This window comes from Cynocephalus volans, chromosome 2 (genome assembly GCF_027409185.1).
Source record: "Cynocephalus volans isolate mCynVol1 chromosome 2, mCynVol1.pri, whole genome shotgun sequence".
NCBI classification, from domain to species: domain Eukaryota; kingdom Metazoa; phylum Chordata; class Mammalia; order Dermoptera; family Cynocephalidae; genus Cynocephalus; species Cynocephalus volans.
Window position 1 is genome coordinate 64,235,838 of NC_084461.1, and position 13,364 is coordinate 64,249,201.

General features: G+C 41.9%; 1 protein-coding gene across 2 annotated transcripts in view; it reads left to right on the top strand.

The window, feature by feature from the left end:
• The window catches only part of SV2C (synaptic vesicle glycoprotein 2C), a 182,596-nt gene extending 170,758 nt beyond the window's left edge, over nt 1–11,838 (top strand). For both annotated transcript variants that reach the window (XM_063087197.1, XM_063087198.1), the window contains one exon: nt 11,655–11,838. In XM_063087197.1, coding sequence (XP_062943267.1) covers nt 11,655–11,838 — 184 coding nt within the window. The remainder of the gene's footprint in view (nt 1–11,654) is intronic.
• The last annotated feature ends 1,526 nt before the right edge of the window (nt 11,839–13,364 follow it).

Consider the following 13,364-nt stretch of genomic DNA (forward strand, 5'->3'; position numbering starts at 1 on the left):
CCCTGCCAGCTGCTGCTGTCACCCTCTGCTGTGGAACTGTTCTCTTCCTTGATGAGCTAAAGTCAAAACACCTGCCCAGAATTAACCAGCCTAAGCTCCTCCCATTAGGACCTGTCTTGTTTAGACAGAGAAGTTCTCTCATTTCATCTGCATCCTCAGTCCTAGAGGTCTATAACCCTGGACCTCTTACTGACCAGCTGTATGACCTCAGGGAGATCGCTCTGCATAACTGTGCCTCAGTTGTTTGAGATATAAAATGAGGAGATTGAAATACATGGTATCTCCAGTCCTTTCTGGCTTTAGAGTTCTCTTCACCATCATCATCTGGTATTCCATAGTGGCAATCTTGTTCATTCTTTCATGGATACATTCCACATCTGTGCACATAAAGATATCACTTTGTGCAGATTTTGATATGAAGGAATCTTTCAACCAACCTTTGTACTACATGCATCTGTGCCCTTTTGGCCTGCTTTATATTTCTTTACATGCCTTGAGATTTTATTATGTATATTTATAATATACATAATTTTATGTATATTATATGTATAATTTTATGTATATATGTTTATTGTTATATATGTCTATATTTTATTATATATTTATATCTTATTTTTCTTTACATGCCTTATCATCATATATGTTTATACTTTGGCCATTCAGCAAATGTCAGATTCTTTTTTCTCCGGCAGTTAGAAGTGGAGGGTGAGGTAGTGGGGTATACGTGCCCTCTTCACCCACAACCTTGCCAGGTAGTTTATTACAATGGAAGCAAATCCTGACAAATGTGAAATCAGGCACACAAGCAGTCCTACAGCCTGGTCTTCAGCTCCAGAGATGTCCATCTCTCTGCCCTTGGTACTGAACAAGCCCTGGCATGAAAGAGCCATGGTCATAATGATGTACTAACAGCACGACCACCAGCTTTGCAGGCCAGTCAGGCAATGGAGCCCTTCTTTAAGTGCGGGGTGCAGGACAACAGAGCTCTAGAATTTAGAGTCTAGACTACAAGGACCATCTCACCAATTCGAGGTTGCTAGGCTTGGAGGATGCATAAAGCATATATCAAGTATGCTAAAGGCAGAGCATTCTTTGCAATCAACTACATATCCTGATCAGCACACATATCACCAATGAAGAGTCATCTCCATATTCATTAATAAACCTTCACGTGCAGTTTTCTGAAATGTTATATAAAGCATTAAGCATCTATCTCTGACCTGTTGATTCCTGATTAATGCACATTAAATTCTGTGGTTATATATTAGAGACAATTTCTCTATCATATTGTCTGTACTGAAGTACTTTTAAAGCAAATTACTACGCAGACCATATGATGATAGGACGTTAGGTTGTATGTTTATTTGTTTACTATCTGTCACCCACTAGAATAGGAGCTCCTTGAGGAGAGGACTTTGTCTTCCTTATTTACTGCCATAAGTCCAGATGAATGCATGAATGAATGAATGAATGAATGAAATATGGTTTTTAAAATTCATGTTATAGACTACAGTTTTCCTTTTTGTGTGGGGTCTAGCTTCCCCACTCTCCAAAGTATGTGATTTGGGCCAGTTGTGAAGAAGGAAGCATCAGTCTTCAGTCCTCTCTCTGCTGCCCTTCTGTGTCCCTCTTCCACTTCTGCCACCACAGCCTGTGACCTCCCGATCTCTCAGCTGTCAGCTCCCCCTTACTTCTGCAGCACTGCCTATTAGAGACAATAGTCAATGCCTCCTCTTCTCTCTCTACTCCATCAACTGTGTGGAAGAAAGAGCACTGACCTAGGAGTCAGGAGACCTGAATTCAGGTGCAGGTGCTGCCAGAAAATAGCTGGATAACTTGGATAGGCACTTTAACCTTTCTGAGCCTTGGTTTCCTCATTTGTGACATGAAAGGTGGGTCAGGCACTGTGCTGAGTATTCTAGATGATCTCATATAACCTTAGTTAATCCTCATTCCAAACCTACAAGAGTAGGTATTCTAACCCCATTTTCAGGTGAGAAAAACGAGGCACAGAGAGAGGGGAAGTATCTGGCCCTGGATCACTCAGTCTCAAGCCCAGGTGTCTGACTTGGCAGTGCTGCTCCCGGCACAGACACATCTACCTCCCCTCCTGCTAGGTCTGGAGTGGAGGTCTGGAAATCTGATTTTAGGTAGCTTACCTGGTCATTGGGATGCACAGCCGTGTCGATGAACCTTGGCCTTTGATGAACTCCAAGTCCCCTCCTGGTGCTTGGTCATCCTGTCATCATTTACCCTGTCTTAGGCCCTCTGTCCCAGGCCCTCACTCCCTAGCTAGTATTATCAGGCAAACGATAAGACACCAAGGCTCCCATTATTACCTGTCCGTGAATATTTTATTTCAACAGGAACAGCAATAGGAAGCTCCTTGATGTTGGAGGGGAGGGGAGGAAGATGGAGGGCTGAATGGAGCCCAGGGATTCCTCTCAGCCCGTGACTCAAGCAAGTCCTTCCTGACTTGGGTGTGAGTAAGGAAGGCCCTGCTTGCAGTGCTGCAGGATGCCGTCTTGCCCTCATTACAGAGGATACACACATCCACTCACTACCTACTTGAGTAAGACAAATATTTTTTCTCTTTGAAGATCATAAAGCAGTTGAATTTAGTCTTTTCTGACTTAAGAATGTGAAATTAGTTTTTTTTTTTCCTCTAAAAAAAAATGAGATGATAATCTGGCATCAATAGACAAACACAACCCAACTAATGCCCATGAAAATGTTCATACAAGAATCTACTTTCAACATATTTGAAAGATCTCAGGAAATGCATTAGTTCAGCCTTTCACTTAACAAGTATCATAGGCATCCCAGTGCCAGTCTTGAGAAGGGGTTGTGCTGAGTGACTGCAAAGACTGCTCAGCCCCACCCTCCAGATGTGGCCTGGACCTAAACAAGGCTAATTCCAGACAAGGAGATGCCCAAGATTGATTCAAGCCAACCCTTAGGAGGGGAGTGGGAAAGGTCACGTGGAGGGAAGTCTAAGTTAAGGCAACTGAGCAAGAGCTGGAAGAGAAAGAAATGATTTGGGTTAGATGAGAAATGGATTGCCTCTGGTGGAAATGAATTAACCCGTGAAAAGCTGAATAAATAAGGGAGCATAATAGGAACAGGAGCAGGAAGGGAGAAGAGGAGGGGAGAAAGAAGCCTTTGGGTTGGATACCTCTCCCCTCTTTCCTGCCCTTGTCTCCTCTGCATCACATCATACACAGTTTCTCTTGACTGTTTAGGCTGCCTGATATTCCCTAATGAACACATCCAAATGAAGTAGGTCATGTATGTGAAGGTATTCATTGCAGTATAATTTATGTTACCCCAAATTTGGAAACTTCATAATTAGCCAATGGTATGGTTACAGAAATAACAGTTACATGCTAAATAAATCATTTTGTTTTAAACAAAGGAGGAAGGCAGGACCATTCAGAGATATACAGGTATTTATTGGGGCTGGCTGGTTAGCTTAGTTGGTTAGAGCATGATGTTATAATACCAAGGTCAAGATTTCATATCCCTGTACCAGCCAGCCACCACACACACACACACACACACAATCTATTAATGGGTGACTTACATACAGGAAAGCTAGATGCAGTGAAGAATCAGACATCAGCAGATGAGAGCTCTCACTCTCTGCAGGTTAGACAATGTTTATATAGCAAAGCCCCTGTTACCAAAAACAACTTCAAGGAAACACTGTAAGGTGATTCACAAGGTAGGGAGGCTTGTAATATTAGTGCTCAGACCACAGATGCCACCTGCTATAATAAATCATTCACTCCCTGAAACCTATGTTCCTTTTACAGCTTGCCCTAAGGTTAAGGTATAACTGGTCCATGAAACAAAAGAATGAGGTTAAACAGAAGTCAGCATGGCAGGTGGCACACAAAATGGCATTGGTTTGTTCACCCTCCAACACTTCCTTTAGAATATAATAGAAAACTCAAATCAGTTAAAAAATGCAGATATCTCTGGAAAGATAGGAAGATTCTCAGCCCTGGATACATCTTCCAACTTCACAGAGGTTCTAAAAAATACTAATGTTGGGCCCATAGTATAGCAGTAAAGTCAGAATCCCTGTGGGTGTGGCCCTAGGCACTGGCATCACCACATCATTTTGTTTTAAAAGCTCTCCAGCTGATTCCAATGTATCCAAGCTTGAGCACCACTAGCTGAGGGCATGGTTATACATATCCTATTTCTTCAATCAAATTGTTATCCTAACCCCAGGATGAGAGCAACTATGAGAGAAAGTGGGAGGCTTGTTTGGGGGATGAAGGGAGGTAGGCCATTTGGCACTCAAGAAGCCTTTGGGGGCATGTCAAGGACAAACCTGAGTGGGTATCATGAGATAAGTTAGGGAGCTGTAAGAGTATCAAAAGAACCAAAGTACCCCTGTCCACATGCCATGCTTCTCTTGTCGAGCTCCTACTATTCCTTCACAACAAATCCTGTTCTCTTCTATGCCTCTGAGGAGCCTTTCCTCGTCTACCCCCACCTCCAACCTGAGCTCCCTTCCCATCCTCTTGCCCCCACAATACTCTGTGTGTATCTTGATCATTGCACTTAGCGTGTATGTTATCATAATCTCTTCTCATCTGTCATAGTACAAATGGGGGCTTCATCTTATTAATTTTGGGGGCCCTGGAGCCTAGTACAGTGCTTGGCACAGAATAGATAATGAATAATTATTAAATGAATAAATGCATGAGAGAATTTGTAAATTAGGAGTATATTAAGGACAAATTTGCTTATTAGAGAAACATTCAAGGGGTTTCAAGTGCTCTTAGCATTTTAATCTGATATCTCAGATGGATTCAATGTTAAAAATAGCTGTTTTAGGTTAACCTGGGAACCCAGCCATCATTTGTAACATTGTTTCTGTGAGATAAATGAAATTCATTCTGTGTTTCAAATAACCAACTTCCAGGTGAATCTTTAGATCACAATGTATTCCTGATTTAAGGACTGCCTATACTTTCCAAAATGCCCCATGCTGAGGCCTAAGTATTCCTTTTGTGACTTCTACCAATGATTTGACTGAGTTGTCCAGAAAAAGTTTCTTTCCAAAAGCTTAGACTAGACAAAGAGAATGCTCACATTTTACCCTTAAACAGGTAAATTCCATCAGCTAAGTCTGGATGTACACCATTTAAGGCCTTTCAAACTGTAGCATTTAATTATTTTTCCTAATAATTTTATCTGTTGATGGGGCAGATATGCAGCCAATGTTTAAAACAATGGGTAGGCCACAGGAAGTGCCCAGGGCTCTCCAGAGCTGGGGCAGTGGGGGGCCGAGGGCCCTGGCTTTGCCCCCCCACACCCGATGCCTGCAACCAGCCCAGCTACAATCATCGAGCTACTGCAAGAAGCACCCCAGAGTCCCAGACTGGGGCAGTGGCAGGTGAGGGCTTCAGCCATACCCCCCTGACATCTGCACCCAGCCCAGCAATGACCAAGCCACTGCTGTAAGCCCTCTGGTCTCCCCTGCAAGAATGAGGGGAGTGCCACAGGCCTCAACCCTGTCCCTCCTCCTTCCTCCTTCTCCCACCCTATTTCCTTCCCCCTTCCCCACAACCCCTCCCCCCAACTGCTCTGCAACATCATAGAATGTAAAAAAATAATAATAATAAATAAACAACTTAAATAAATAAATAAACAGTGGCTGGTACTCACATGGTGCCTACCACATACCAGGCACTGCAATAAGTGCCACCATTATTTAGCATCCCTCTTTTTCTCCCAGGAACCTAAAAAAAAAAAAATCACAGCTGGCACTGCACTAAAATCAGAAAGAAAAAAAAAGAAAGAGTCTGGATGTGAAGACAAAATTACACTTACTCTATCCAGAATGGAGCCATGGGTTCCTTTTTCTAACCACCAACTAAAACAAAATGATATAACCTAGAATTGCTAAATTGTGAAGGCTCTGGAGAAAAAGCCACCATCCAGCTACAGTGAGGGGACACTCTGGTGGCCAAGTCCCTTATTAACTGAGCCTAAGTGCTGCAGCAAACCAGCTCCACACGCGGAATTCTCAGATGGAGGGAGTTCATGGTACAGGGTGGAGAGGCAACCACCTTAATGGAATGAGGGACAGGGCTGCTGCAGTCATGAGGTCCTGTTTAGGGAAGGAATTTTCATTTAAAAAAATTAAATAAGTAAGATTTGGGCTGGAGACATGAGCAAGAGGTGGAGCTTATAGAGAGATAATAGACCATTTCATTCTTTATATTTGGTGCTTGTTGCTTAAGAGAAGGCATGAAAACATCTTTGGTCTGAAAAAGAATCCAGTATCTCATCCTGCTGCTGAGAAGTCAGCAAGTCAAGGCTCTGCAAGCTGTGAGCTCCCCACCCTCAAAGGACTCTGTGAAAACAAGGCGGCTTGTACTTTGTGTCTGCAGAAGCAATACCCTTCCTTTAAGTAACAATAGGGAGTAAATGAACTAAACATTTATTTACTTCATAAACAGATAACCCCAAGGGACAGTCACTCTGTGAATGATTTTTCTAATACAGCTGTGCCTCTGATACATTGAAAATCACACCCTCCAGCTGTAAATATTTGAGAGAATAATTTGGTTATCCAAGCAAAGGGCAGTCACATTTTCTTGAATGCCAACACTAATTTAAGGAGGATTTTTGCTTTGCATCCACACCAGATACTCTTCTGAAGAATTGCCTTTGCCTGGTAAATGACAATGGAGATTCTAAGAAAGTAAGGATTTGATCATCTTTTTTAGAAACCCCAGATACCAGATGCTGCTGATGCATTTGTCTTTGTGCTGCCCAGAAGTCTCAGAAAGTCACCCACTACTTGGTTACAGTTTCAGTGCTACAAGGCTATAGCTGTCTGCATTTTATACACTGTTCTGAGTTATACCAGAGGGGAAAGCTGTGAACCTCTGGTAAACCTCTGGTATTTGGTATAGCTGTGGTTATTTTAACTCAGATGTAAATCCTACATGAGTTATTGTGCAGTTTGAGGGTTGAAAGACTTGTTCACGACAGAAGAATGTTTTTCTTTCTCTTATCAGTGACATACACACTAGCAATTTTCCCCAGAAGGATACAGCTTATCTAACTACTGTAAGATATATTTGGCAGTTAGTGACTCTAAAATCTAGAAACTAAAATGTAGTTTTTAAAAAGTGAAAGAAGCCACTCTGAAAAGGCAATATACTGTATGATTCTAACTATGAGGGGAATTCAAAAAGTTTGTGGAAAAAGTAATTAAAAGATAAAAATAAAAATATAAAGTATATTTCTCAGAATAATCTCTCTAGAATAAGTTCAAGACACTTTTGTAAGTGAGGATATCCCTAAAGAACTGAGGGCCCTGGGAATTTAACCATGACAGTGCAATCTTTTTTACATCATTAACTGAAGAAAAATGGATGCCCTTTAAATATATATTTTTTAAGATTAGGAAAGATCCAGACAAATTGGATATCTTTGTTTAAAAAAAAAATTTAGGAAACAAAAAGAAGTCAGAAAGAGCCAAATCAGGATGGTAAGGTAAATACATAATGATTTCTCACTGAAACTCTCACAAATTTGCCCTTATTTGATGAAAGAGTAGGAGATTGTCATGGTGAAGGACTCTCTGGTGAAAGCTTTCTCAGATGTTTTTCTGCTAGAGCTTTGACTAACTTTCTCCAAATCCTCTTCTAATAAGCAGATGTTATCATTCTTTGACTCTCCAGAAAGCCAACAAGCAAAATGGCTTGAACATCCCAAAAAATTGTTGTCATGACCTTTAGTCTTAACTAGTCTGCTTTTGCTTTGACTGGACCACTTCCACCTCTTGGTAGCCATGGCTTTGATTGTGCTTTGTCTTCAGGATGGTACTAGTAAAGACTTGTTTCATCTCCTGTAACGATTCTTCAGAGAAATGCTTCGGGATCTTGATCGCTCTCTCTTTTTTAAAATTCCCATTGAAAGCTCTGCTCTTGTCTGCAGCTGATCTGGGCACAACAGTTTTGGCACCTGTGCAGAAAGTTTGCTCAACTTTAATTTTTCAGTCAGAATTGGGTAAGCTGAACAAGTTGAGATGTCTGTGGTGTTGGTTATTGTTTCTGCTGTCAATCATCAGTCCTTTTCAATTAGAACACAAACAAGATTAATGATTTCCTTGCAAATTGATGTGGATGGTCTGCTGCTGTGGGCTTCATCTTCAACATTGTCTCATCCCTTCTTAAAACAAGTAATCCATTTGTAAATTGATCATTTCTTTGGGACATTGTCCCCACAAATTTTTGTAAAGCATTGATGATTTCACCATTCTTTCACCCAAGCTACACCATCAATTTGATATTTGTTCTTGCTTCAAATTTTAGCAGAATTCTCTTTGCTCTGATAGGGGCTCTTTTCAAACTGATTTTCTTATCCTTAAGTGCCTCAAAGTAGATCCTGTTCAGATGTATTACAACAAGTTAGTATGAGTTTATTTTAGTGTAAAAAAATTTTGCAATCCATGCATAGTGTTTTCATAATAACCATTTTTCAAGAACTTTTTGAAGACCCCCCTCACATATGACAGTCTGGAAAAGGCAAAAGAATGGTGACAGTAAAAAGATCAATGGTTGGGGCCGGCCTGTGGCTCACTCAGGAGAGTGCGGTGCTGATAACACCAAGGCCACGGGTTTGGATCCCATATAGGGATGGCCGGTTAGCTCACTGGGTGAGTGTGGTGCTGACAACACCAAGTCAAGGGTTAAGATCCCCTTACCGGTCATCTTTAAAAAAAAAAAAAAGATCAATGGTTGCCAGGAGGTGGGGGGTAGAGGGGAGGGAGGGATGGATAGGTGGTAGAGCATAGAGGATTTTTAGGGCAGTGAAACTATAATTCCGTATGATACTGTAATGGTGGATATATGTCATTATACCTTTGTCAAAACCCGCAGAATGTACAACGCCAAGAGTGAACCCTAATGTAAGCTGTGAACTTTAGTTAATGATAATGTATCAATATTGGCCCATCAGTAGTAACAAATATACTGCATCAATGCAAGAGGTTAATAGGGGAAACTGGGGCCAGGGAGTGGAGGGAGGGGATATCTTGGAACTCCCTTTACTTTTCACTCAATTTTTTTCTTGTAAACCTAAAGCTGCTCAAAGAAATCTATTAATTTTTTTTTTTTTTTTTTTTTTTTTTTGTAAACAGCAGAACAGTTCAACCTCATGGCATCATCTCCATGGATGTTGGGGAGGTTGTGATGGCATCATTCTATCTAAATCTTCTTTGGCACCCAACATGTAGCCTTAAGCAATTTCATTTGAAAATAGGTATCAAATAGCTATATTAAATTTCCTTATCACAATAAATATCTTAGGTTATGAGGAGTACACACATTGTAGAAAATATCACTAGGGGGCCAGCCCGTGGCTCACTCGGTAGAGTGCGGTGCTGATAACACCAAGGCCCCGGGTTCGGATCCCATATACGGATGGCCGGTTCGCTCACTGGCTGAGCGTGGTGCTGACAACACCAAGTCAAGGGTTAAGATCCCCTTACCGGTCATCTTTTAAAAAAAAAAAAAAAAAAAGAAAAAGAAAATATCACTAGGAACAGTACAAGTAGTGATGAGTAGTTGTATGACTTGCCAGAGGAAAACCCCACACTTTAAAATTTACAGGCCAATCAAAGAAAGATGTGTACTAAATACTGCATTTTGCAGCATATAAGATGCATTTCCCTCTGGAGTTAAAAAAAAAAAAAACTATCCAAAAATTTCTGTATTCAATGTGCCTTTAATACAAACAGCTACCCAGTGACAACCAAAAAACAGCAAACTGGCGTAAAACCAGAATGAAATTCATACTCTCTCATGATGTCAGTTGTATATGTATTCTCTTGAACAAAACTTAAGTTTCCTGCTGTTATGAGTGGGGTTTGTGTGCCCACTGCCATGGAAAGCCAATGGCCAAAGCAGGTGTCTTTGCAGTAGAGAAAGAAGGTTCAATCACAAGGTGGGCATCGTGAGAAGGGCGGGAGATTAGCATCTGAGTTCTTCCTTCCACACAATGGAGAAGGTGGAATGTTATGGGCAAGTGGTTAGGGGTGGTGCAAAGTGTGGGGGATCATGATTGGTAAAAGGGTTTGAAGGAGTCCTTCCATGATGTGCGCCCAGCACAGGCCATCTACATGTTCAGATGATGGCAGCATCAGAAAGTGGATCCTTCGCCCTCTGACATCAAAGTACAGACATTTGCACAGGCTCAGGAGAGATGTCTGTAGGCTCAGCTGGCCTAGCCCAGTTTGGGTCGAACCAAGCTACCCTCAAAGATCCAGAAAAGAAACCTTAGGCACACAGCTGGTGACTTCTATGCCAGAGGTGTTATATTAAAGAGCAGATAGGAAGAAACAAAATGAGAGGTTAGTTATGGAAATTTATTGAAAGAATGAGCAATTTAAACAGGGAATAAACTTTAACTGAGAGCCACAGTTACATGGTCTAGAGAACCACAGTAAAATCACTCAATACATGTGTACTACAGATAGTACAATTTTGCTTTTCCAAAGAATGTCTTTTTACTGGTCATCCAAAGATGACCAGTAAGGGGATCTTAACCCTTGACTTGATGTTGTCAGCACCACACTCTCCCAAGTGAGCCACGGGCCATCCCCAAAGAATGTCTTAAGAAATGGGCTGTGGCTTATATCCCTATACATCTTAAATGCCAGCAGAGAGAGTAAACAAGATCTTCTCTAGGCCCACAATCTGATTCTCTTCTGTGATATTTTCTTGGACTTGATTTTGCAGAAAGAACTCTGATGAGGCTATAAGAAGAGTTGCACTAGCTCATTGGTGAGCTGCCCAGCTCAGTATTCAGTCTCTGCCTGCTACCAAATCTTTTGGGAAGAGAGAGTGATAGTTCACCACCCTGATACCTGAAATATGAGGGGTACCACTTTATCATCCCTGATTTCCTGTGAAAATTTCATGAGTTTTAATTATGTAAAACCTAGCACATGAGAGCACTAGAGAGGAAAAAAAAAAAACCTATAGAAATATATTGTCATACATTTTAATTTAACTCTGTAATGAAGTTTCCTTTTAAACATAGAAGTTCCTGAAATTATGGGAATTTTCAAAACTAAATAACAAGTCATTCTTGTAAAGAGATGAGAAGCTGCTCACTTTCCTGATCCCACCCTCTCCTCCCCTTGCCTGGGGTCGGAGGGAGGTTGCCAACTGATCCCACACTGAGCAGAGGTGATGTGTCTCTCTAATGAACAGGGCTTCCATGCCTGTTTCTGTCCTGAGAGAAGGATTTGGATAAGGTAAGATTAAGGTTTTGATTTAAGAGACCCTTTCTTCCAACACTATTGGGCCAAGAAAGAAGAGACTTTCTTACTCGCTGAAATTTCCTTTCTTTTTGTGTTCATGATCAGTTGGAACCTATGAGCAGAGTAAGACTCAATAGGTGGTAAGGAAGTCAGCAGAGGGCTGAGGGAACAATACCAAGAGCTGGGGTGCTCTACACCAAGATTTGCTAATAAGCATTTAATTACTTGCTCCAATGATATAAACACAATCTACATGATGATCACTGAAAATTGCCCTACAGGACATTTGTGTCTAAAGTTGGAATCTTCAAAGTCATTTTCTCAGCCTTGTCCATATCTCTTTCCTTTGCAGGGCAACAGGCTTTGGCTTCTTGAATGCATTATGCAAAGCAGCAGCCGTCCTGGGAAACTTAATATTTGGCTCCCTGGTCAGCATCACCAAAGCAATCCCCATCCTGCTGGCTTCTACTGTGCTCGTGTGTGGGGGACTCGTGGGGCTGCGTCTGCCTGACACAAGAACCCAGGTTCTGATGTAATGGAAAAAAGCCATCCGTTGTGTGTTTCTAACTCCTGCTGTGGGTCAGTTCTCCTGACTGACTCCAGGCTGCAGATTTTTCATATATAGAAAGTTGGTCAAGTGTTAGAACACAAACTCTTGCTGTGACTTAAAATTTAGATGTGTATCATTTTGCCCCTTAAATGTGATTTTGCACAGGTTTTTTGTTTGTTTGGTTGGTTGGATTTTTTTTAATGCATTGTTATCTTTCCTAACTGTGATGCTACTGCCTCCCAAAAATCAGTGGACACATTTCTAAAATGTCCTAGTCATCCAGGCTTCCCTGGGATTCTGCTCATTGAAGGTTTAGAAGCTAAGAAGACTGTGCTGGTGTAAGAAATAGATCCTCCTAATTGAACATTAACAGGAACTAGAAGCTGGCATATTATTGCGTTTGTGCCGAGGAGAGGGATTCTTTTTTTTTTTTTTTTTTCCAGAGTGATATTTCCTGTTTACTTAGAAAAAGACACCCAGCAATTCTTGCTGTTACAGCAGGGCCTTTCAAAGAAAACCATGTGGTACCAAAGAGGGCTGGGTGGGGCTCTTTCAGGCAAGACAATTAAGGTGACTCTGCTGACAAGAAAAATAAAGGCTCTGCAGTTGGCAGCAAAAATCTGAGTGAGCTGAAAAATACCGTATGCGGAAGAAGGACCGTAATAGTGTCTGTGATTGTGGCATGTGGTTCAGAATGTTTGAAAATCAGAGATCACAGAGAGATATTCTGCCTCCACTTACCACCCACACCCCTACAGCTGCCACTGATCTTGCTAGACAGTGGATTCAGGGGAAGAAAGCCACTTCGTAAAAACTGTCTGCCCACCTGATTCTGCCATTCATCCAAACTGTCTCTGGTCCATAGATGGTCAGTGGATATATAAATTGTTGTAAATTGCAAATCAGAAAGAAATTTATACCTAAAGCCATTTGGAAATGCAAAATGGTGCCTCTTTCTGGAACTCTTTCCTGAGGGACTGTCCCTTCTGGGCCCCCCAATCCCCCAACCCAGCCCGTAGTTGACAGTCAGCTTTCTAGCTGGCATCACCAAAGTGGGCCCTGTCCCTGTGGCTTCCCCTGGGCGGGTGCACTGGTCACCGCACTCCTCCTGGCTCCTGTCTCTGTAAAATCACAGCCACCTGCACTCCTGAGGAACCTCTTGCACACAAGAGCAGCATCTTCTGGTGGTTGTTTGGTTGCTTGTTTTACCTCTGGAACCTGCCTGGGCTTGGAAGAAAGAGGTCAGCAGGACATTCCCACGGGCCAGCTGTCAGCTCCATGACCTCCTCGCCTCTGGACCGCCTTCTCCCCCAAGCTCATCCTTTTTACACAACTTCTTTGAAATCTGAAGCCTCCAGGGGTAGACTTGGAGCTAGTGAACCAGCAGACAGGGATAAATCCCATATTTAAACAATATTCCCTTTTTAACTCTCTATGTCTTGTTAAAGGGTTATCCTTGTTACTTATTATAGACATTTCCAGCAGGGCCACAGCCCTGGGGGCTACAGGAAG